The sequence below is a fragment of the Mirounga leonina genome, unplaced genomic scaffold (genome assembly GCF_011800145.1).
Source record: "Mirounga leonina isolate KUSES-001 unplaced genomic scaffold, KU_Mleo_1.0 Mir_53, whole genome shotgun sequence".
Lineage (NCBI taxonomy): Eukaryota > Metazoa > Chordata > Mammalia > Carnivora > Phocidae > Mirounga > Mirounga leonina.
In genome coordinates, this window is record NW_023270807.1 from 82,437,940 (window position 1) to 82,462,112 (window position 24,173).

The window sequence follows — 24,173 nt, forward strand, 5'->3', positions numbered from 1 at the left end:
AGGTATACATGTAATTTGACAAATGTACACATTATGCTATGACCACTACAAGTAAAGCACTATCCGTCACCACACAATGCTATTGCAATATCATTGACTATATTCCCTATGCTGTACCTTTTATTCCCATGACTTATTCATTCCATACCTGGAAGTCTATACTTCCCACTCTTCTTCACCCATTTTGCCCATCCCCCAGCCATCACCCCTCTGGCAACCATCAATTTGTTCTCTGTAATTATGGGTCTGTTTCTGCTTTTTGTTTGTTCATTCATTCATTTGTTTGGTTTTTTTTTTTTTTTTTTTTTTTTTTAGATTTTAAATATAAGTGAAATCATATAGTATTTGTCTTTTCTACCTTATTTCATTTACATAATACCCTCTAGGTCCATCCATGTTGTCACAAATGGCAAGATTTCATTCTTTTTTACAGCTCAGTAATATTCCATTGTATATAAATACCATCTTCTTTATCCATTCATCTGTAATAGATACTTAGTTTGCTTCCCTGTCTTGGCAGCTGTTAACAATTCTGCAATAAACATAGGGGAACATATATCTTTTCAAATTAATGTTTTCATTTTCTTTGGGTAAATACCCAGTAGTGGAATTACTGGATCATATGGTAGTTCTATTTTTAATTTTTTTGAGGAACCTCCATACTGTTTTCCACAGTGGCTGCATCAACTTACATTCCTGCCAATAGTGTATAAGGGTTCCCTTTTCTCCACATCCTTGCAGAAACTTGTTATTTCTTGTCTTTTTGATTCTAGCCTCTCTGAGAGTGTAAGAAGATATCTCATTGTGGTTTTGATTTATATTTCCCTAAGGATTAATGATGTTCAACATCTTTTCATGTGTGTGCTTGCCATCTGTATGTCTTCTTTGGAAGAATATCTATTCATATCCTCTGCTCATTTTTAATTGGGTTATTTTTGGTATTGAGTTGTATAAATTGTTGATACATTTTGGATATAAACCCCTTACTGGATATGTCATTTACAAATATCTTCTATTCGGTAGGTTGCCTTGTCATTTTCTCGATGGTTTCCTTTGCTGTGCAAAAGCTTTTTATTTTGGTGTAGTCCCAATAGTTTATTTTTGCTTTTGTTTCCCTTGCTTAAGGAGACATATCTAGAAAAATATTGCAATGGCTGATGTCAGAGAAATTACTGCCTGTGCTTTCTTCTAGCAGTTATATGATTTCAGGTCTCACATTGAGGTCTTTAATCCATTTTGATTTTATTCATGTATATGGTGTTAAGAAAGTAGTCCAGTTTCATTCTTTTACATGTCGCTGTCCAGCTTTCCCAGCACCCTTTGTTAAGAGTCGGTCTTTTCCCCATTGTATATTTTTACCTTGTTTGTTGTAGATTAAATGACCATATAAGTGTGGTATTATTTCTGGGATCTCTATTCTTTTTCATTGCACTACATGTCTATTTTTGTGCCAGTATCATACTGTTTTGATTACTAAAGCTTTGTAGTTTCCTTGAAATCTAGAATTGCGGTACCTCCAGCTTTGTTCTTTCTTCTTAAGAATGCTTTCGCTATTTGGAGTCTTTTGTGGTCCCATACAGTAAATTTTAGTATTATTTGTCGTACTTTTGTGAAAAATGCTCTTGGTATTTTGACAGGGATTGCATTGAATCTGTAGACTGCTTTAACAATATTTACTTAACAGTATTAATTTTTCAATCCATGAGCATGGAATATCGTTCCATTTGTGTCATCTTCAATTTCTTTCATCAATGCATTACAGATTTTAGAGTACAGGTCTTTTAGCTCCTCAGTTAAGTTTATTCCCCGGTATTTTATTTTTTTTGGTGTAATTATAAATGGAGTGGTTTTCTAAATTCTCTTTCTGCTACTTTTTTATTAGTATATAAAAATGCAATCAATCTCTAGGTATTAATTTTGTGTCCTGTAATTTTACTGAATTCATTTCTTCTAATAATTTTTTGGTGGAGTCTTTAAGGTTTTTCTATGTATGGTATGTGATTTGCAAGCAGTTACAGTTTAACAGTTTAACTCTTTCCTTACCAGTTTGGACACCTTTTATTTCTTGTCTGATTGCTTGTGGCTAGGATTTTCAGTACTATGTTGAATAAAAGTGTCCAGAGTGGACTTCTTGGTCTTGTTCCTGATCTTAGAGAAAAGCTCAGTTTTTCACCATTGTGTATAATGTTAGCTCTGGGTTTTTCATATATGGCCTTTATTATGTTGAGGTATGTTCCCTCTAAATCCACCCTGTTAAGAGTTTTTATTAACAAATGTTGAATTTTATCAAATGTTTTTTCTGCATCTATTGAGAAGATTATATGATTTTTATTCTCCATTGTGTTAAATGTAGTATATGCTGATTTTTGAACGTTGAACCATTCTTGCATCCCAGAATAAGTCCTACTTGATTGTATTTTTAATATATTGTGGAATGTAGTTTGTTAACATTTTTATTGAGGATTTCTTGCTTTTATGTTCATCAGAGATACTGGCCTGAAGTTCTCCTTTTTTGTATGGTATCTTTGTCTGGTTTAGGTATCAAGGTAATGCTGGCCTCATAGAATGTTTTTGAAAACTTTCCTTCCTCTTCTACTTTTTAGAATAGTTTGAGGAGAATAGGTATTAACTCTTCTTTAAATGTTTGGTAGAATTCACCTGTGAAGCCACCTGGTCTAAGACTTTGTTGGTAGTTTTGATTACACATTCAATTTTGTTACTAGCAATTGGTCTCTCCAAATTGTCTATTTCTTCTTAATTCAGTTTTGGAAGATTGTATATTTCTAGGAATTTATCCATTTCCCTAGATTGTCCAATTTGCTGGCATATAATTTTTCATAGTACTCTCTTATAATCCTTTGTATTTCTGTGGTATCAGTTGTTCTCTTTCATTTCTGATTTTATTTGAGTCCTTTTTTTCTTCGTGATGAGTCCAGCTAAAGGTTTATCAGTTTTGTTTATCTTTTCAAAGAACCAGCTTCTGGTTTCATTGATCTTTTCTATTGTTTTTGTCTCTTTCATTTATTTCTGCTCAGATCTTTATTATTTCCATTCTTCTGTTCACATTTGTTCTTATTTGTCCTTTTTCTAGTTACTTTATATGTAAGTTAGGTCATTTACTTGAGATTTTTGTTTCTTGAGGTAGGCCTATAAATTGGTATAAATTTCCCTCCTAGAACTGATTTCGCTGTGTCCATTGTATTTTCATTTTTAATTTCTTTAGTGATCCATTGGTTGTTTAGTAGCATGCTGTTTAGCATCCACATATTTGTATTTTTTCTAGTTTTTTTTCTTGTGATTGCTTTCCAGTTTAAACCATGTGGCCAGGAAAGATGCAGATGATGTCAGTCTTCTTCAGTCATATTTTGTGGCCTAACATGTGATCTATCCTGGAGAATATTTCATTTGCACTTAAAAAGAATGTGTATTCTGTTGTTTTGAGATGGAATGTTCTGTATATATTTGTTATTTCCCTGTTGATTTTCATCCTGGATGATGTATTTTTTGATGTAAGTAGGGTATTAAAGTCTCCTACTATTATTGTATTGCTGTCAATTTCTCCTTTTATGTCTGTTAATATCTGCTTTTTGTATTTAGGTGCTGTGATGTTGGGTGCATAGATATTTCAATTGTTATATCTTTTTGCTGGGTTGATCCCTTATCATTGTGTAATGCCCTTCTTTGTCTCCTGTTTGTTAGTCTTTGTTTTAAAATCTATTTTGTCTAATATAGATACTGCTGCCCTGGCTTTTTTTCTCTATTTGCACTGTATAGCTCTTTCCATCCCTTCACTTTCAGTTTGTAAGTGTCTCTAGATCTGAAGTGAGTGTCTTGTATAAAGCAGATAGATGGGTCTTGTTTTTTTTACCCATTCTACCACTCTATGTCTTTTGATTAAAGCATTTAGATCATTTACATTTAACATAATTGTTAAGTAGGTACTTAATACCATTTTGTTAATTGCTTTCTCGTTGTTTTTGTAGTTCTTCTCTGTTCCTTCTTTTGCTCTCTTTGTGGCTGATGACTCACTCTTTGTAGTGTCATGGCTGGCTTTCTTTCTCTTTTTGTGTATCTATTAAATGTTTGGGGTTTGTGGTTACCATGAAGTTCACATACAATATCTAAGTACATAGCAGTCTATAGTGATCACCATTTACATTCAAACACATTCTAAAAGAACGTATTTACTCCTCCCTCCACATTTTTTGTCTATGTTGTCATATTTTACATCTTTTTATTCATAGTTTTCTTACATCTAATTGTGGCCTTACCCTTTAAAGTAGTCCATTTAACATTTCTTGTAAGGCCGCTTCAGTGATGATGAACTTTATCTCTCCTTCAATTCTGAATGGTAATCTTGCTCGGTAGAATATTATTGGTTATAAGTTTTATTTTTCTTTCCCCACTTTGTATATATCATGCCACTCCCTTCTGGCCTGCAAAATTCCCACTAAAAAATCAGCAGATAGACTCATGGGGTTTCCCTAGTACATACCTTTGCTTCTCTCTTGCTCCTCTTAAAAATTCTCTGTTTATCTATCTTTAATCTTTGGCATTTTAATTATTGTCTAGAACTATCTGTGCTTCTTGAACCTGTAAGTCTATTTCCTTTCCTCGGTTAAGGAAGTTTTCTGCCACCCCTATAATGCAAATGTTTATTTGCTTAATGTTGTCCAAGAGATCCCTTAACCTATCCTCATTTTTTTAAAAGTTCTTTTTTTCTTTTTGCTGTTCAGCTTGGGTGCTTTCCATTACCATCTTCCAGATCACTGATCTGTTCTTCTGCATCTGTTAATCTACTGTTGTTCCCTCTAGCGTATTTTTCATTTCAGTTATTGTAGTCTTCAAAACTGATTTGGTCCTTTTTGTATTTTCTGTCTCTTTGTTGAAGTTTTCACTAAGTTCTTCCACTCTTCTCTCCAGTCCAGTGAGTATCTTTACAATCATTATTTAAAACTCTTTATTAGGCCTATCGCTTATTTCTGTTTCATTTAGTTCTTTTTCTGAAGTTTTGTCTTGTTCTTTTATTTGGAACATATTTCTTTGTCTCCCCATTTTGCTTGACTTTCTGTGTTTTGGAACAGCTACTTCTCCTAAATTGTAAGGAGTGGTCTTATGTATGGTCATCCCCTGTGCGGACTGTGTGTGCCTGATGACGCTTGCTGGCTGGCATGGGCTGAGGGTCACAGGGCACTCTGTGCTGGAACTGCACAGGGCCTGTGCTGGAGTGGTCCTGAGGCTTTTTGCACCGGGGGTATTCTGGCAGGACAGCTGAAGCTGATGCAGGCTGGAGGGTCCTGGGGTGCTCCCCATGGGGGGTGCCCTGGTGGAACAGCTGGAACTGAGTCAGGCATGGCCTGGAGGTTCCTGGGGCACTCAGTGCAGGGAGCACCCTGATGATGCTCACTCAGGCATCAGTCAGGAGATCTTGGAGTGCTCTGCACCAGGGTTGCCCTAGCATGCCATTTGGAGCTGAGGTAGTACAGGCCTGGAGTGTTCCAGCATGCTTTGCTCCTGTGTCACCTTGCTGTGATGGCTGGAGCTAGAGGGAGCACTGACCAGGGGTGTCTCAGTGTGTACCACCCTGGGGTCACCTGGGTGGGACAGCTGGGGCTCGTGTGAGCTAGGGGCCTGGGGCTTCCTGAGGCAATAGGCCAGAAGCTGGACCCTGCTGTGGTCCGTGCTATCAAGGTGGAGGGGGAAGGTAAATCATGGCTCTCACCAGCCCATCTGACCCAGAGAGTTCCAGCAGCTCCCCTGCCATTTGGCAGAGTTTGAGGGCTGAACCTTTTATGTATTAGTTGCTCTTTTTCTGTGCCCTAGGTCAGATGAATCTGCTCTCAGTCCTTCAGTACTATCCCTCCCCATTGTTGTTCACAGTGTTGGGGGCGGAGGTTCCCTTCACTGCCGTGTCTCTTGCCATTCTCTTTACCTTTTGTTGTGCTATTCAGTCAGCTTTCAACTCTTCTTCAGGAGGAATTGCTTTATAAATAGGTATAGATTTAGTGTGTCCATGGAGGTGAGTTCAGGATCTTCCTACATCCCACCATCTTGGACCAGAACCAGCATAAGGAACTAATTAAAAGTTAGGATATTCACATGGAGCACATAATTCTGCCAAACTAGCGGTCCCGTTAGAGGCACAGTATGCACTATTTAGAATATCAAAACAAGCTAGATACATCTTACTTGAGAAGCACAACACAGAATTCTCTGCACCCATTGTGTGGAGCTCGGGTGACAGCACAGATCCGGGTAGTTTGGGGGCTACCTTAAGATAACTGGCCAATGATTGCAAGCACAGAGCATCCCCACAAATTACTGAATTCCATATAAAGGCAAAGTTCTGGTAAAACCTGATATTTGTTTTTTTTCTGACCTGAATATTTAGGTGACCTACAGCATTGATGGCTGCATCAGGAATTTTCAGATGGTGGAGGCCCCTGTTGATCTTGAACAGCCAACCTCCAGCTTCCATGTTGGAACATGTTTTGCTAATGCTCAGAAAGGAACATATTTTGATGGAACAGGTTTTGCCAAAGCAGGTGAGGCACTCCCATTTTCTTCCTGTTGAATATTAAGCAGATACCAATATTAACTTCTTGCTTGTATGGGAAAATAAAAGTCCTGGATTTATTAAATTAGTATACTTCACTTAAACCAGAAATAAAAATGTATAGAATAAAAAACGTCAAAGATTAATGTATCTGATCCTGAAGCAAACTAATAGAAAAAGTAGAGTAAAAGGCTATTTGGAGAGTTTATTTCATTTCCCCTAGAGATCAATAACAGCAAAATAAATTTAATTCCAAAAGAAGGTCCATATATTTATATGTGTAATTTATCTACATTCCAGTTTTCCCTGTCTACCTTTCTGAAGATGAGATAGCATTTTTCTTTCTTCCTCTCTTCAATTCCTTGTAAGATTTCATGTCATGATCTCCCACTCATACACCCAAGACACACATACTGGTGCCCATTTCTCATTGATGGTGATGATGACTGGTACTTTTCCCTGACTTTCTTTAAGGATTTGCACCTTCTAGTGAACATCTCCAGAGCAGGTTTGGATCACTGATAGTAAATGTACAGTTTGGGAAAAAATATGAAATAACTTCTATATAATACAAAAAAAGACATTAACATACTTTAGGATAGACTATTCAGTCTTAGGGTTACCATAGATACATGCATTTGTTTTTTAAAAAAGAATAAATGTGCACACAATATATAGAAGTTATCATGGGAAACGGAAGTAAGTAAGTTGTCATTCCTTCCTTCAAAAATATACTATCAATAGGTAAGAATCGGTGTGTTCAGAAATCACAAGAAGGTAAGTAAAATATATTTAAAACTATAAAAGACATACAAGCAAGGTTCTGTGGATATTTAGAAGAAAAATTAATTTTGATTGGGGAAATCTGGAATTGACATTTGAGCTAGGATTTAAAAGGTGAGATGAATACTCACATGCAAAAGTTTTCAGAGATGGAGGGGCAGGGCCCTCGAACAAAGAGTAGAGGTGGGAAATTTCACCTACAGCAGAGGCAGAAAACAGATAAACAAAGGATATGTTAAACATTAAAACACTGGGGGTAATGATGAGTCCGAAATTCCACATGCAGTGAAAATCCATAGCCTTCCCCAAGATTTCTGCAAATTCACAGATGGCTGGCATTCTCTTGGTCAAATTTGATGGCAAGCTTCAGCTTCTGCAGTTGATATACTGACTTGCCATTCTGCCTGGGCTCTTTTGGTTCTGGATCAAACTGGACCAGAAAATGAGCCACTTCCCCAATTTCTAACAACTCCTGCCATCCCCTCAACAGACAGTGAAATACAATCTATTTAAGACTTTTTAGAAAAGCTTACATCACTGGAAACATACAACTTCAATTAAACCTTTAACATCCTTGTCCTTAAAAACTTGTCAGCCACCTGATCACCATGGCTTTTACTGGCCACTTCACTCTGTCTTCAGCTGAACTGTTTCATGTTGTTCCTTTCTTCTTACTTCTCCCTTTCAGGGACAAAAACAAGCACTTTCTGTTTTATTTTGCAGAACAATTCAGCTTCTTTTTCTCTTAAAATCTGCTCCGAATCCACCTGTGCACATCTAAACCCATCAAGGCTCTGAGTGGAACAATAAGTTTTTCACATAACAGACATTACCCTTCACTGGAGACAATGGTGGTTACACATAGCACTTATGTCTTGCCTAATAAATAGAAGACATGCAGAAAATTTCCATGAGTTCTTCCCTAGTACTCCATGCAGTCAATGTGGTCTAGCCCGCTCTTAATGAATGGCTTTACTTCTAAGAGGCATGTCTTAAATATTCCCTGAAAGAGTAAATAAATTAATGCATCAAATATAAGAAATTATAGAAAAATCTTACCTGGGTGAACTGGAAAAATCTATGTCCCAGATTCTCTTCCTTCAAAATTGTGCTTGCAATTCCTTTCTTTATTAATAAAATGGGAACTTTTGAATCCTTTCAGATCACTGTGGCACAGTAATCTTCGAGTGGCCTAGTAAAATCTTACTGAATAATCACTGAAATGCTTGACTTAATCTAACAGTAAGACTTCCAACATAACCATACATTGCTATGAGATTCTTTAAGTTAATCTCAGTGTGGGGTCATCCATTTATTTATTCACTCAACAACTATGTATTAAACCTCCCTGTGTTCCAGATACTTTGGTAGGCACAGGAATAAAATTGCCCTCCCAGAACTTACATGCTAGGAGAGAAGGCGACCAAGAAAATAAGCAATAACTATAAAGTGTGTTATATGATACAATGGTGGAAGTATGGGCCATAAGAGAGTCTGGAACTTACTATAATTGACTAATATCTGAACTGAAATCTAAACCATTGCATTGTACAAATTTGATTAACAATCCCTAAACTCTAATCCGTAATTTAAAAAAAAAATCTTCATTTTACAGTTGGTGGGTTCAAAGTGGGATTGGACCTTCTTGTAGAATTTGAATTCCGCACAACTAGAACCACTGGAGTTCTTCTGGGAATCAGCAGTCAGAAAATGGATGGGATGGGTATTGAAATGATTGATGAAAAGGTGAGTGTCAGTTTTCTAACTATTTCTGATTTCCTTATGATGGTGTTGTTCATATGTAAGAACCTCTATTGTGAAGCCCTACTGTATTCTTTGTTGGGAGAAACCAGATTGTGTGTTTTCAACATATTTACTCTGTAGACCAGTGTAAACTTTAAATGTGCTAATTCTACAGTAAGCCACTTGTGTTGACAAATAATAGGCCAAAGGGTTTTAGATCTCAAACTCTTACTGTGTTGCTCAAAGTACATGAATACACTGTATATAAAACTATAGATTCCAATGGAAAAAAGAGGAGGGGGACTGGATTGTCTAAAATCAGTCTTTGCCTCTTCTAACACGGTAGGCAGTTCTCAGAAGTCAAGGTGGCCAGCTGACCTATCAGCTGCTCAATGTTTATTTAAAAGCATCCTGATACCATTTTTTAAAAAGTGCAGATTTGGGCACCTGGGTGGCTCAGTTGGTTAAGTGATTGCCTTCGGCTCAGGTCATGATCCTGGAGTCCCGGGATCGAGTCCCGCATCGGGCTCCCTGCTCAGCGGGGGGTCTGCTTCTCCCTCTGACCCTCTTCCCTCTCGTGCTCTCTGTCTCTCATTCTCTCTCTCAAATAAATAAATAAAATCTTTAAAAAAAATTTTAAAAAGTTCAGATTTATACTAAATTTATATTAGTATAATAAATTTTGTCAATTTGCTTACAATGGATAAGCTAATTCTAAACACCTCTCCAGTCCCTGCCTGCCTATGAACAGCATCCTGCAACAAAATGACCTGTGTATGTACTTTGTAGTACAGGCAGCAGGTAAAGAAGCAGGCAAAGCAAGAAGTTACCCAAATTTTCTATCTGGCTCTTAAAGAGGAATCATACTTCATCACTGGTCATATTTCCACTCATACAGTGTTGCAGCCTCCCAAGAAGAAAGACCACATAGTAACCTCAAATATGCTTTCTGTTGCCTCCTCTCCCCCTCTTGTCTTCAAACCATCATCAAAGGCAATAAAGCAAAAAGATCCAGGAGTACAGAGGCAAAAAAGGGGATACGCAATAGTTAATGGCTTGGCCAGATTTTCAAACACGTTCAGTACATCTTGCTGGAGGAAGCTTCATTTCATCACCTGCTTATAACCACTGTTACTAGCGATTTGTTGGGGTATCAAGTTCCAATACAATGCATGTGTATTTCTCACCAAGTCCTGCTATTACAAACTCCACCCAATATAGTAAAATCTTAATCTTTATGTCACCATTTAGTTTACAAACTTTTCACCTATTGCAGTTTGTCATCTTTTTAAAGCCCCTATGTCTTTTCTTTTACCTTGTCAAATGTGTTGCCAGACTGTTTTTAATGTTTCAATATGTTTCTTTCCTTCATCAGCTTCAAAAGAATTCTGTCATCTCAAATTTCAGGGACTGTGCCATGTTACTGAAAACAGATTTTTCTCATTTAGACATGAACTTCCAATCTAAATTTTTCATTGTTAAGAATGTAACTGGCCTCCTGGCTCAAAGTCTTTGGCACCATTGACATGAAGCCTGCCCAGGAAAGTAATTGATGTTATTCTCAATCCTGCATATAAAATGGAATCCATGAAGGAAAAAAAGAATACATGCAATTAAAACATCAAAAGCTTACATTTTAAAAAAACCAATAATCCTCTAAAATGAATTTGTAATTCGAACGAATGAATCACTCTAAACATCTTTTAAGAAATTTTATAAGGTTCACTAAGAACTCTCACACTCTATAAAGATCTATGGTAGGATTTGTCCCTGTGCATTTGAGGTCTTTTTTTTTTTTTTTTTGTCAGCTAGCCTCAAATTATATGTCACAGTTTCTGAAAGCAGAATTATTAAGAGTCTCACACATCTTGCCTTTTGCCCCCGCCAATGCCTAGAAGCAAAGAACATACGTTGTGACTCCTGGTTATTAAATTTGTATTTTAATTTCTGTTAACATTTCTTTTTAATTTTTAAAATGCCCAGATATGTTCATTTCTAGCTATTCTAGCTGATGACTCCCCTAAAAACAATTTTTGCTATGTGAACCACCATGATACCTTTCTAATGAAACCATCTGTGACTGTTCAATTTCCTGCTTTCTAGCTTATGTTTCATGTGGACAATGGCGCCGGCCGATTCACTGCTGTCTATGATGCTGGGATCCCAGGGCATTTGTGTGATGGAAAGTGGCATAAAGTCATAGCCAACAAGATCAAACACCGCATTGAGCTAACAGTAGATGGGAATCAGGCGGAAGCCCAGAGCCCAAACCAAGCATCTACATCAGCTGATACAAATGACCCTGTGTTTGTTGGTGGTTTCCCAGGTAAGCCTTATCTACTCCAGCAAGAATTTCTTTGCTGTTATTGGATTTAAAATATTTATATTTCTGTAAATATGTCCAAGAATGTGTGCTTAAGTATACTTCTTAGCTTTAGAATCTACTCCCATAAATAACACCTTACCTGAAATTTCCAGGGTGTAAAATGAGCATACTACTTATATAGACCACATGGGACTGAACTTTACATGATAGCCCCCAAAGTTTCATTCTTGGGGAGATGGGGGCTAGAGGAAATGAATTTGGCTTATAAAAGATATGAGGCATTTAACAGCAATGAAGGCCAGAGTTGGTGTTCTTTCTGATTTTTTGAAAATTAATATACCAAAGGAATCATAAAATGTAATGGAACTTATTTCCTCAAGTTCTGGAAATCATTGGGTTAAACAAGCTAATTTCCCCCTTAGGTTATTATAGAGTTTATATTTATATTACAAAGAAACCCAAGCAATAAATCTGCATTCAAAATCCCCATTCAGCACATTAAGTATAGCATGTAAACCACAGAGAGTTACCTAAAGTGCCCATAAACAAGAGTGCCCAACTTGATGAGAAATAACCCAACTGCCTCTTTATAAATACTGTAATAACACACTCTTGGAATGGTCTTTCAGCATTTTGGCAAGAGAAACTGTCATTCCCATTTATGTAAAGCTCCTCTGCTTAACAAAACAAGCAAAATATATATTCAGCAGTCATTAATGGAGGAAAAGATATAGGAGCAATGGGGACCAATTCACAGCTCCTTTTTCCAAAGTTGCTTCTAAGTTTGAAAAGAACCTACTTCTGCTTCAATCAGGATAACCCCCAAAATACTATGAAGAAGGTAATGTATTTCTCCATTCACGGTCTATGAAATGGGATCCTAGTTAGCACCTACAAGGCCTGCTGAAAGAATGGAGTGTCTTCTTAACAACAACAAAATTTGTGTGAGTTTTCAACCAACTTAACCTTGGGGGATGTATTTTTACAATGTAAAAAAGTAATAAAGTCACCATTAAAAGCCCATGTCCTAATTAATTCAGTAAAGTATTTGGTCAACTGAATTCTTTCATTAAATTCCATAATATATCACAGCTATAAATTTGTTCATTCCAAACCAAATTGCTATCTTAAAATGTATAATTTCTACAGGTCTCCAGATTTCAGAATACATAACTATAGAAATACTATAACTGTTAGCAAAGCTAAGAACAAAATCACTAACTTAAAGCAGCCGACTTCAAAACATTCTCTTAAAAAACTTTCAGAGAAGATGGCAGAGAGGACTCTAAGCTCACCTGGTCCCACAGACACAAGTAGATAACACACACATCGGTGTAAATAACCCAGAAAATGAACAGAAGACAGGAAGAAAAAACTCCACAACTAAATGTAGAGAAGAGGCCACATTGAAGAGGGTAGGGAGGGTGCAGATGCAGTGAGGAGCTAAAGGACTATAGGCCATTGGCAGAAGTGAGGGAGCCACAGGTGTGAAGAGAGGAGAGAAATACACTATCACACTGGGGAGTCTGCATGGGGAAGACAAATCCCTATAACACCTGGCTTTGAAAACCAGAGAGGCCAAATTTTGTCAGTTCTTACCACCACCAGCAGGACTTAAAGCCTGGAATGTTAAAAATCAGCAGACTTGACTCTGGGAGAGCCGGAAGGATGATAAGAGACTGAGTCCCCATAAAGAGAGAGCACAACAAACAGCCTGTGGAGAAGCAGCAGAGAAGCAGCAATTTAAAAAAAATAACTGGGGTATAGAGGAGGGAGTTATTTACTGTCCCAGAAAGACAGAGATTGCTAGGAGACTCCTCCAGGAACAAAGAAGCCAGCAGGTGCTATTTCCCTCCCCTGCCTCCCAGCACAAACCCAAAGCCACCTGCAGAAACCAGTGCAGCCCCAACATTCATTACCTAACTTGCTTACACCAAGCCCCACATGCTTCAGACCTGGCTCTGTGGCTTCCCTACCTCCAAAGACCAGCACAAACCTTGACAAAACTGCATCTCCCAACCTCATGCTTTGCAGGGCCTCCATGCCAGCAGCAGCGGGCTGTCACCTCCCACAAAGGGCATGTGCACCTTGATCATGTGCATTTTGCAGACTGGTCTGGTCGCAGTGGCAGAGGCACATTCCCTCTGGCAGGTGACCAGCTCTGCCTTCTTAAAAGTGCATACCCACCCACTACTTTTAAGAGCAAGAGACTTAGCTGACTTTCCTAACACAGAGAAACAAATACAGAGAGACAAAATAAGGAGACAGAGGAAAACGTCCCAAATGAATGAAAGAATGGGACAAAATTACAGCAAGAGACCTAAGTGAAATATAGATAAGTAATATGACTGATAGAGAATTTAAAGTAATGATCATAAAGTACTCACTGGACTTGAGAAAAGAGTGGAGAACATCAATGAGACCCTTAACAAAGATAAAAAAAAGAACCAATCAGACATGAAGAACACAATAATTGAAATTAAAAGTACCCTAGATGGAATAAATAGCAAATTAGAGGAAGCAGAAGAACACATCAGCGACTTGGAGGACAGAGTAATGGAAAGTAATCAACCTGAGCAGGTGAGAGAGAAAAAAATTGTGCAAAATGAGAATAGACTTAGAGAACTCAGTGACTCCATCAAGCATAAGGACATTCACATTATAGGGATCTCAGAAGAACAGAGAGAAAAGGGAGCAGAACATTTATTTGAAGAAATAATAGCTGAAAACTTTCTAGACCTGGGGAAGGAAACAGAAATTCAGATCCAGGAGGCACAAAGATCCCCAACAAAATCAACCCAAGGAGTCCACATTAAAACACATAGTGATAAAAAGAAAAATTTAAAAGAAGCATTAGAAAAGAAAATAGTTACATACAAGGGAAATCCCACAAGGCTATCAGCAGATTTTTCAGCAGGAACTTTGCAAGCCGGAAGGTAGTGAATAATATAGTCAAAGTGCTAAAAGGAAAGAAATTTGCATCTAAGAACATTATACCCAGTAAGGCTTTTATTCATAATAGGAGAGATAAAGAGTTTCCCAAACAAAAGTTAAAGGAGTTCATGACCACAAAACCAGCCCTCCAGGAAATGTCAAATGGGACTCTTGGAGTGGAAAGGAAAGATCATAAATCAGAGTAAAAAAAGTAGGAAGCACAAAGCAGTAAAAATAAGTGTATCTGTAAAAATCAGTCAAAGGACTCACAAAATAAAAGGATGTAAAGTATGACACCATATACCTAAAATGTGGGGAGGAGAGGAATAAAAAATGGGTTTAAACTTAAGTGACCATCAGTTGAATATAGACTGCCACATGCAGAAGTTGTTATATACAATCCTATGTAACTAGATCAAAAACCAGTAATAGATATGCAAAACAGAAAAAGAGAAGAATCCAAGTATATCACTAAAGCAAGGGAAGAAGTGAAAAGAGAAGATCTGCAAAAACAACCACAAAACAAATAACAAAATAGCAATAAATACATACCTATCAATAATTATTTTGAATGAAAATGTACTAAATGCTCCAGTCAAAAGACATCAGGTGACAGGATGGATAAAAAAACAAGACCCATCTATATGCTGCCTATAAGAAACTCATCTGAGACCTAAAGACACCTGCAGATCAAAAGTGAGGGGATGGAGAAACACTTATCATGCAAATGGATGTGAAAAGAAAGCCAGAGTAGCAATACTTATATCAGACAAAATAGACTTTAAAACAAAGACTGTAACAAGAGACAAAGAAGGATACTATATGATACTAAAGGGACAATCCAACAAGAAGATATAACAATGGTAAATATTTATGCACCCAAATACATTAAAAAGTTAATAATAAATGTAAAGGAACTAATTGATAATAATGCAATAACAGTGGGGGACTTTAACACTCCACTTACATCAATGGACAGGTCATCTAAGTAGAAAATCAATGAAGAGTGGCTTTGAATGACATAGTGGACCAGATGGATTTAACAGATATATTCAGAACATTCCATCCCAGAACAGCAGGATACACATTCTTTTCAATTGCACATGGAATATTCTCTAGAATAGATCACATATTAGGCCACAAAACAAGTCTCAAAAAATTTAAAAAGGTCCCAGTCATACCACACATCTTTTCTGACTAAAATGCATTGAAACTAGAAATCAACCACAAGACAAAGTCTGGAAAGACCATAAATACATGGAGGTTAAATAACATGCTACTAAACAATGAATGGGTCAACCAAGAAATCAAAAAATAAATGGAGAAAAATGAAAATAAAAACACAATGGTCCAGAATCTTTGGGATGCAGCAAAGGTGGTCCTAAGAAGGAAGTATATAGCAATACAGGCCTATCTCAAGAATCAAGAAAAAATCTCAAAAAAATGACATAACCTTACACCCAAAGGAACTAGAAAAAGAACAAACCCAAAATCAGAAGAAAAGAAATGATAAAGATTATGACAGAAATAAATGAAATAGAAACTTAAAAAAAAAATAGAACAGATCAATGAAACCAGGAGCTGGTTCTTTGAAAAGATCAACAAAATTGATAAACCTCTAGTCAGATTAAAAAAAAAAAACAACTCAAAATCAGAAATGAAAGAGAAATAACAACTTACACCACAGAGATACCAAGGATTGTAAGAGAATATTATGAAAAACTGCCAACAAATTGGACAACCTAGAGGAAATGGACAAATTCTTAGAAACATAAACCTCCCAAAACTGAGTCAGGAAGAAATAGAAAATTTGAACAGACCAATTACTAGGAATGAAATTGAATCAGTAATCAAAAAATTCCTAACAAAAGTCCAGGACCAGATGGCTTCACAGGAGAATTCTACCAAACATTTAAAGAAGAGTTAATGCCTATTCTCCTCAAACTATTCCAAAAAAAAAAAAAAAAAAAAATAGGAAGGAAAACTTCCAGATTCATTCTATGAGGCCAGGATTACTAAAACCAGAATAAGACTCTACCAAAAAAGAGAACGGCAGGCCAATATCTCTGATGAGAAGAGTTGTAAAAATCCTCAACAAAATACTAGGAAACTGAATCCAACAATACATTTTAAAAAATCACCACTATCAAGTAGGGTTTATTCCCGGGATGCAAGGTTGATGTAATAACCACAAGTCAATCAGTATAATACATCACATCAACAAGAGAAGGGATAAAAACTGTAGAATCATTTCAATAGGTGCAGAAAAAGCATTTGACACAGTATAACATCCATTCATGATAAAAAGCCTCAACAAAGTAGGTTTAGAGGGAACATACCTCAACATAATAAAGGCCATATATGAAAAACCCACAGCTAACATCATACTCAATGGTGAAAAACTGAGAGCTTTCCACCAAGGTCAAAAACAAGACAAGTATGTCCACTCTCATCACTTTTATTCAACATGGTACTAGAAGTCCTAGCCATAGCAATCAGGTAAGATAAAAGGAATGAAAGCTATCCAAATTGGTAAGGAAGAAGTAAAATTTCACTATCTGCAGATGACATGATACCTATATTTAGAAAACTCTAAACTCCACCAAAAAACTACTAGAATGGATAAGGAATTCAGTAAGGTCACTATACAAAATCAATGTACAAAATCCGTTGCATTTCTATACACTAATAATGAAGTGGCCAAAAGAGAAAGTGAGAAAACAACCCCATTTATAATTGCACAAAAAAATAAAATACGTAGGAATAAATTTAACCAAGGAGGCGAAAGACCCATATTCTGAAAACTACAGAACATTAATGAAAGAAATTGAAAACGACACAAATGTAAAGACATTCCATGCTCATGGATTGGAAGAACAAATATTGTTAAAATGTCCATACTACCCAAAGCAATCTTCAGTTTAATTCAATCCCTATCAAAATGCCAACTGCATTTTTCACAGAACTCAAATAATCCTAAAATTTATATGAAACCACTAAAGATTCCAAATAGCCAAAGCAATCTTGAAAAAGAAACACAAAGCTGGAGGTATCACAATTTCAGATTTCAAGTTATATTACAAAATTGTAGCCATCAAAACAATATGCTACTGGCACAAAAATAGACCTACTGATCAATGGAACAGAATAGAAAGCCTAGAAATAAACCCACCTTTTTATGGTCAATTAATATTTAACAAAGGAGGCAAGACTATACAGTGGGGAAAAGACAGTCTCTTCAACAAATGGTGTTGGGAAAACTGGGCAGCTACATGCAGAAGAATGAAACTGGACCACTTTCTTTTACCATACACACACACACACACACACACACACACAACCCTCAAAATGGATTAAGGACCTAAATGTAAGACTTGAACCTACAAAATCCTAAAAAACATCACAGTCAGTAATTTCTCTGACATTAGCCATAACAACATTTTTCTAGATCTGTCTCCGGAGGCAAGGGAAACAATAGCAAAAATATTGGCACTACATCAAAATAAAAAGCTCTGCACGGCAGAACAAACAACCAACAAAACTAAAAGACAACCTACTGAATGGGAGAAGATATTTACAAATGGCATATCCAATAAAGAGTATCTAAAATATAAAGAACTGATAGAACTCAACACCCAAAAAACAAATAATCCAATAAAAAATGGGCTGAAGACATGAACACACATTTCTCCAAAGACGACATCCAGATGGCCAACAGACACATGAAAAGATGCTCAATATCACTTCTCACTGGGCAAATGCAAATCAAAACCACAGTGAGATACTAGCACACTGTCAGACTGGCTAAAATCCCAAAACACAAGAAACAACAAGTGTTGGTGAAGATGTGGAGTAAAAGGGACCCTCGTGCCTGTTGGTGGGACTGCAAACTGGTGGTGGCTGCTGGGAAAGAGAGTATGGAGATTCTTCAAAAAATTAAAAACAGAACTACCCAACCATCCACTAATCACACTACTGTTATATACCCAAAGGATATGAAAACACTAATTTGAAGAGATACATGCACCCCTATGTTTATTGCAGCATTATTTACAGTAGCCAAACTATGGAAGCAGCCCAAGTGTCCATTGATAGATGAATGGATTAAGATGGGGTGTGTGTGTGTGTGTGTATACACACACATACACACAATGGAATATTACTCGGCCATTAAAAAAGAATGAAATCCTGCCATTTGCAGGAACATGGATAGATCTAGATAGTATAATGCTAAACGAAATAAGCCAGTCAGAGAATAACAACCATATGATTCTACTCAAATATGAAATTTAAGAAACAAAACAAATGCACAAAGGAGGGAAAAAAGACAAATCAAAAAACAAAAATGCAGATTCTTAACTATAGAGAACAAACAGATAGTTATCAGAGAGGAGGTGGGTGGGGGCATGGGTGAAATGGATGAACAGGATTAAGAGTACACTTACCTTGATGAGCACTGAGTTATATATGGGATTCTTGAATCACTAGGTTGTACACCTGAAAATAATATAACACTGTGTGTTTACACTAGAATTACAATTTTAAAAATACCTTCAACATAGAAGCTGCATTTTAAAACTGAGCCCTTTTTGCTTTGTTTTTCAGATGGCCTCAACCAGTTTGGTCTGACAACCAACATTAGGTTTCAAGGTTGCATCCGATCTCTGAGGCTCACCAAAGGCACGGGCAAGCCACTGGAGGTCAATTTTGCCAAGGCCCTGGAGCTATGGGGCGTTCAACCTGTATCATGCCCAGTCAACTAATATAAATAAGTTTAACTCCAAGAAAGGTCCTTCAAGTATATCAAGTAAAACAATTATATCTTACCTATATATGTTATTAAAACTAATTTGTGCATGTATATTGAATTCTTTCTGTACTCAGATGGTGCTAATTCAGATCCCAGACTGAATTTAAATTCAAGTTTTCTCAAGTCCATAAATATTAAACCAATTATTTTATTCTAAATAATTGCTTGTTTTGTGTGATTTTATTTTTTTTATTTTTTTTTAAAGATTTATTTATTTATTTGAGAGAGCGAGAAAGTACATGAGAGGGGGGAGGGTTAGAGGGAGAAGCAGGCTCCTCGCCGAGCAGGGAGCCCGATGCAGGACTCGATCCAGGGACTCCAGGATCATGACCTGAGCCGAAGGCAGTCGCTCAACCAACTGAGCCACCCAGGCACCCTGTTTTGTGTGATTTTAAAGATGAAAGACAACTGACATAAATTAATGAATTTGCAACATGCCTTGGAGTGATCTCAAGAAGAGCTTAGATGTTATTTGTGAAGGTAAATTTTTGTTTGTTTTTACTAACTCCTATTAATACTTTTATCATCCTTTTCCACGTTATGTCAGCCTTGGCTTTCTGTTCAGGCCACTGAAAACAACAGTGGATTTGGCACGTTTGGGAGGAAATGAGCTCCTTTACTCTCTGTGTTTGAGAAGGCATTAGCAAATCATTTCCCTGATGCAAGTTCATTATTAGGGAGTTTAACTAGCCATATGAGTGAATACTTTTTCATGCTGAGCATATATTTAGAGAGTATAGATCAGATTCCAGCCAGAGAGCTTAATTACTTGATTTTCGTGTTTGATAATGATTTATAGGCTTTGGGGAGACATCAGAACCAAGTTCCAGAATAACAATTAAGCACACATTTGATACTGCAGTGTTGACACTCGGGTCTCCTTCAGTTTGCAGTGAATATCACAATATACATAATCAGAGGAATACGCTGAAATACATTTTTACTTACCAGGAAACAATAAACCAAAAATGTAATAGAAGTACATCGCTGAGTCTTTTTGAGTTGTAATTTGACCTAACAAATTCATTTCCTTAAAAATGTCTTTGTTTTGTTCTTCTTTTATCCACTATTTAAATCATCTTCAAAAGGGTCTGTGAGAAGACTAGTCTAGATTTTATTCATCAACTTAAGAAGGAAGTGTTTCATTTGCCATCTTCAGTAGAAATAGTTGTAGTCTAATAATGCCAAACATTTACAAGAACAGATCACATGGTAGTTTTAGCAGAAGAAGAATAATCCTTTCTGACAGTGCTATCTACAAGGGAGAAGAAGGTGCTGTTTCTAACAAAGGAGATGGCTAACACACTCTTAGCATTTCATCATTGGCCAGTTGCTTGTTACCATTTGCCTACACAGCTTCATTCTAGAGCGAGTGATTTTCAACAGTGGTTCCATTTTGGAATTACCTGGGCAGCTTGATTTGGTCTAGGACGTAGCCTGAGCATGAGGATTTTTTAAAGATCTTCCCAGGCAATACTAAAGTGCCATCAGGAATGAAAACCACTATTTTAAAGAGGAAAATTATCCACCATGCCACCAGTTGTAGAGTCATCTGAGAATCTATTGTTGACTTTGTCTTGGCCACTTCTTGACACACAAAAATAATATTGAATCAAGGTAATGCCTTTTGAGCCATCTTTAAGCAATAAAACTCTTTGAAAACCAACGTGTTTTAAGGAAGTGAAGATGTTACTTCTGCACTGAACACTGACAAGATTTGGGCTTATCTGGAAAATAAGTGGATAAACAGAAGTAAAGATGCTAAGTTCCTAAATTAAAAGTTAATGCCTTTCTTTCCTGGAGCCTGAACAGAAAAAAATATAACAAATTTGAAAGTAGAGGTACCTAATTAACACTCTTATCAGAGTCAAGCCCTGTTGAAGTCAATTTGTATATGAGTACCTTAGAACGGTAGAGTCGGAGGGGCGCCGGGCTGGCGCAGTTGGTTGGGTGACCGACTCTTGGTTTCAGCTCGGATAGTGGTCTCAGGATCTTGGGATTGGGCCCTACGTCAGGCTCTGCACTCAGCATGGAGTCTGCTGGGGTTTCTCTCTCCCTCTTTCTCTCCCCTACCCCCTGCACACTCCTATGCACTCGCTTTCTCTTTCTTTAATAATAATTTTAAAAAAATGGTGGAGTTGGAAGGGCGCTTTGAAATCAATAAATACAATGATTCTCAACTCTTGCTAGACACTGAAATTGCCTTGAGTACATAAGAAAAGAATCATATCTGGATATCACCCCAGACCTTAAATAATCTCTGGATAAGGCCCTGGTATTGGCATTTTCTAAACATCTCCAGCTGATTCTAATGGGTGACTAAGGCTGAGAACTCAGGTTTCTACTGCCTCCATATTTTCTGGGGAGGAACTTGAGGAAACCCAGGGAGAGCTGATTGTGTGCTCAAAGTCCCACATTAGTTAAGTATTCCAAAGCAGTCCTAAGAAAGCTAATCTGGACCCAAGCAGAATTCACTGAAACAGGTATTGGCTAAATTTGTTCCATACAAAATCCATATTCCAAAATGGATCATGAATTTGTATGGACAAAGCTTGTCCAAATTCGAAGATGAGAAATAAGGAAATTTTAGGAACAGGAAAAGTTTCTCTAGCACATTTTACATAAATTTTCTACCTCAATAATCGGATTCTTAGCCCAAAACAAAACATTTCTTTTACCCAACATTATCCCCTCAGTAATTTCCTCACCTCTCCCACCCACAGCAATCATGAAGAAAGCAGAATACTTTTCATTTATTTTTCAAACACCCACTCTTACCAGGTTGCCAGCCTTCTTCTTTAAGAAGGTGCTTTGCACTTCAGAGAAAAACATTTAGGAGGGGAGTTTTATTGAAGTTACCATGGTGAACACAGCTGACAAAGGAAAATAAGGAACTGAGCAGATTTCAGCCCCAAAGCACTAGAACACTGCCAGACACTTAAAACTTCAATTAGTGGTTTTAAAAAATCATAACTATTTTCTCCTTCTTTGATTTAGCCTATTATCTCTAACTACAGAACTCTTCTAGATTTTCTGCTTAACAACAGAGGAAATGACTACTTTATGAATTGAAAATCTCAATTTTATGTTGATTATTTGCTGAAATATTTGGGAATAAAACTGGTATCTACAATGATTATGGAAACAAAACAATAGTTTTCACAAGCGCAGAGTGTAATCTTTCACTAACCACTTGCAAAAGATATGCCTTCTTCTTGATGCAACTTTATCTCTGTTTTTCAATGTCTAAATTTAATCTCTGTTGAATCGAGAGAGATACAAATCTATGTACTGTACTGATTTGCTTGACTGAGATTAGTACATACTTCAGACCCAATGGGTACCTGAAGGGAAGGAATGCTTCAGGCTGGGCCCGGAATGCTCTTATTTTGGAATCTTGGTAAGGCAGGTTAGTGTGTGGCATTTGTGCGGGATACCTGAGTATGAAATTTGTGCCCATTGTCAAAGGGAGAGTGTTATGACGGGAACTGTGCTCCCCCTTTTCCAAACTCATTTGTTGAAGTTCTAGCCCACAGTACCTGAAAATGTGACTGTATTTGCAGGTGGGGCTTTAAAGGGGTAATTAAGGTAAAATGAAGTCACGTGGGTGGGCCCTAATCCAGCATGACAGATGTCCTTATAAGAAGAGGACAGACATAGGGAAAAGACCGTGTGAAGACAGAGAGAGAGAAGATGGCCATCTAAGCCCAGAAGAGATGCCTCTAGAAGAAACCAACCCTGCCAACATCTTGAACTCAGATATCTAGCCTCCAGAATTGTAAGAAAATAAATTTCCGTTGTTGAAACTACCCATTTTGTGGTACTTTGTTATGGCAATCCCAGAAAACTAATGCAGAGCTTTTCTGCATAACTACATACATACATACATACATACATACATATATACATATATACATACATACATACAGCATCAGCATATTTCAGCTTCCTTCAGAATGACATGTACATCAGAGAAACCAGTTATTTTGAACAGTGACCATTATCACGTAAATGAATAGAAAAAAAATTGAGACCAAAAAAAAAAAAAAGAATATTCACAACATACTTAAATAGAGGAAGTTGTTTTTATATGTGCCTGGGGATATTAGGAATAGCTACACAGTAATTATAAATCAAAGAAATAATGTTCTTCTCAATAACACCACTTACTGAACTTTTCATCAGAATGGATTCTCTGGAGAGCTTTTCTGGTTTGTATATTCAGGTTTAGAGAACTACTGATTTACCCTTGGACAAATCAAATCCCTGTTTTATTCAGGAAAGTTGTCTCTCTGGAGCTCAGCCCACTGCAGGGACATAGCTAATAATATAAAAGGTGGTAGCAGTGGAGGTGGTGAGAAGTAATTAGATTCTGATATATTTTGAAGACAGATTAGTGTTTCCTGAAGGATTGCCTATGGTGCGTGAGAAAATAAGGTACTGATAACTTCTGATCATCTGAAAGAACAGAGTGGCCATTATTCAGAGATGGGGGTTGTAGTTGAAGTGGGCTTTTTACAGAAAGGAAAACCAGGTGATTGGTTTTAGATACATTATTTTTAAACTATCCACTAGGTATCTAAGGACACTGTACCATAAGCAGTTAGATAATGAGTCTGGAGTTCAGAAAACAGGTCTGAGCTGTAGATATAAATGATGATGAATACTGATGTTATTTATAGCCACATGACTGAAGGAGATCACCAAAGGAGTGAGTGTAGATAGAGGACTATGGACACACCGAAATTAAGAGTATTAAGAGTATGGGCATCATAAAAATTACTCAGAACTTAAAAATAGGACAGAGAAAGTACTGTTCTTTCAGTGCAGTACTGGGCTTGACTCTCTATTGACTGGACTATTTTACAACTCTGTAGGGTCAAAGGTATCTTGTAGGTTTTTGTCTCATAGAAATGTAAATAAATTGTCTGGTTGAAGGTAACAATTTTTTTCTGAGTAATCTTATCCTAATATCCCTTTATGTGTATGCATGTATATAGATTCTCAAATGCTCTTTAGGC

At 36.9% G+C, this 24,173-nt stretch overlaps 1 protein-coding gene and 1 long non-coding RNA gene across 2 annotated transcripts in view; one reads left to right on the forward strand and one right to left on the reverse strand.

Annotated features, from left to right (window-relative positions):
• LAMA2 (laminin subunit alpha 2) overlaps window positions 1–19,313 on the forward strand; it is a 617,443-nt gene extending 598,130 nt beyond the window's left edge. The window contains exons 62-65 of the mRNA XM_034990595.1: window positions 6,392–6,545; window positions 8,955–9,085; window positions 11,186–11,408; window positions 18,948–19,313. Coding sequence (XP_034846486.1) covers window positions 6,392–6,545; window positions 8,955–9,085; window positions 11,186–11,408; window positions 18,948–19,105 — 666 coding nt within the window. The 3' untranslated portion in view covers window positions 19,106–19,313. The remainder of the gene's footprint in view (window positions 1–6,391; window positions 6,546–8,954; window positions 9,086–11,185; window positions 11,409–18,947) is intronic.
• Window positions 414–8,956, reverse strand: LOC118000743. Its single transcript, XR_004676545.1, has 3 exons — window positions 7,471–8,956; window positions 6,380–6,567; window positions 414–532 (listed from the first exon to the last, which is right to left on the reverse strand). It is a non-coding gene; the product is annotated as an uncharacterized LOC118000743 (long non-coding RNA).
• Window positions 19,314–24,173: the final 4,860 nt, after the last annotated feature.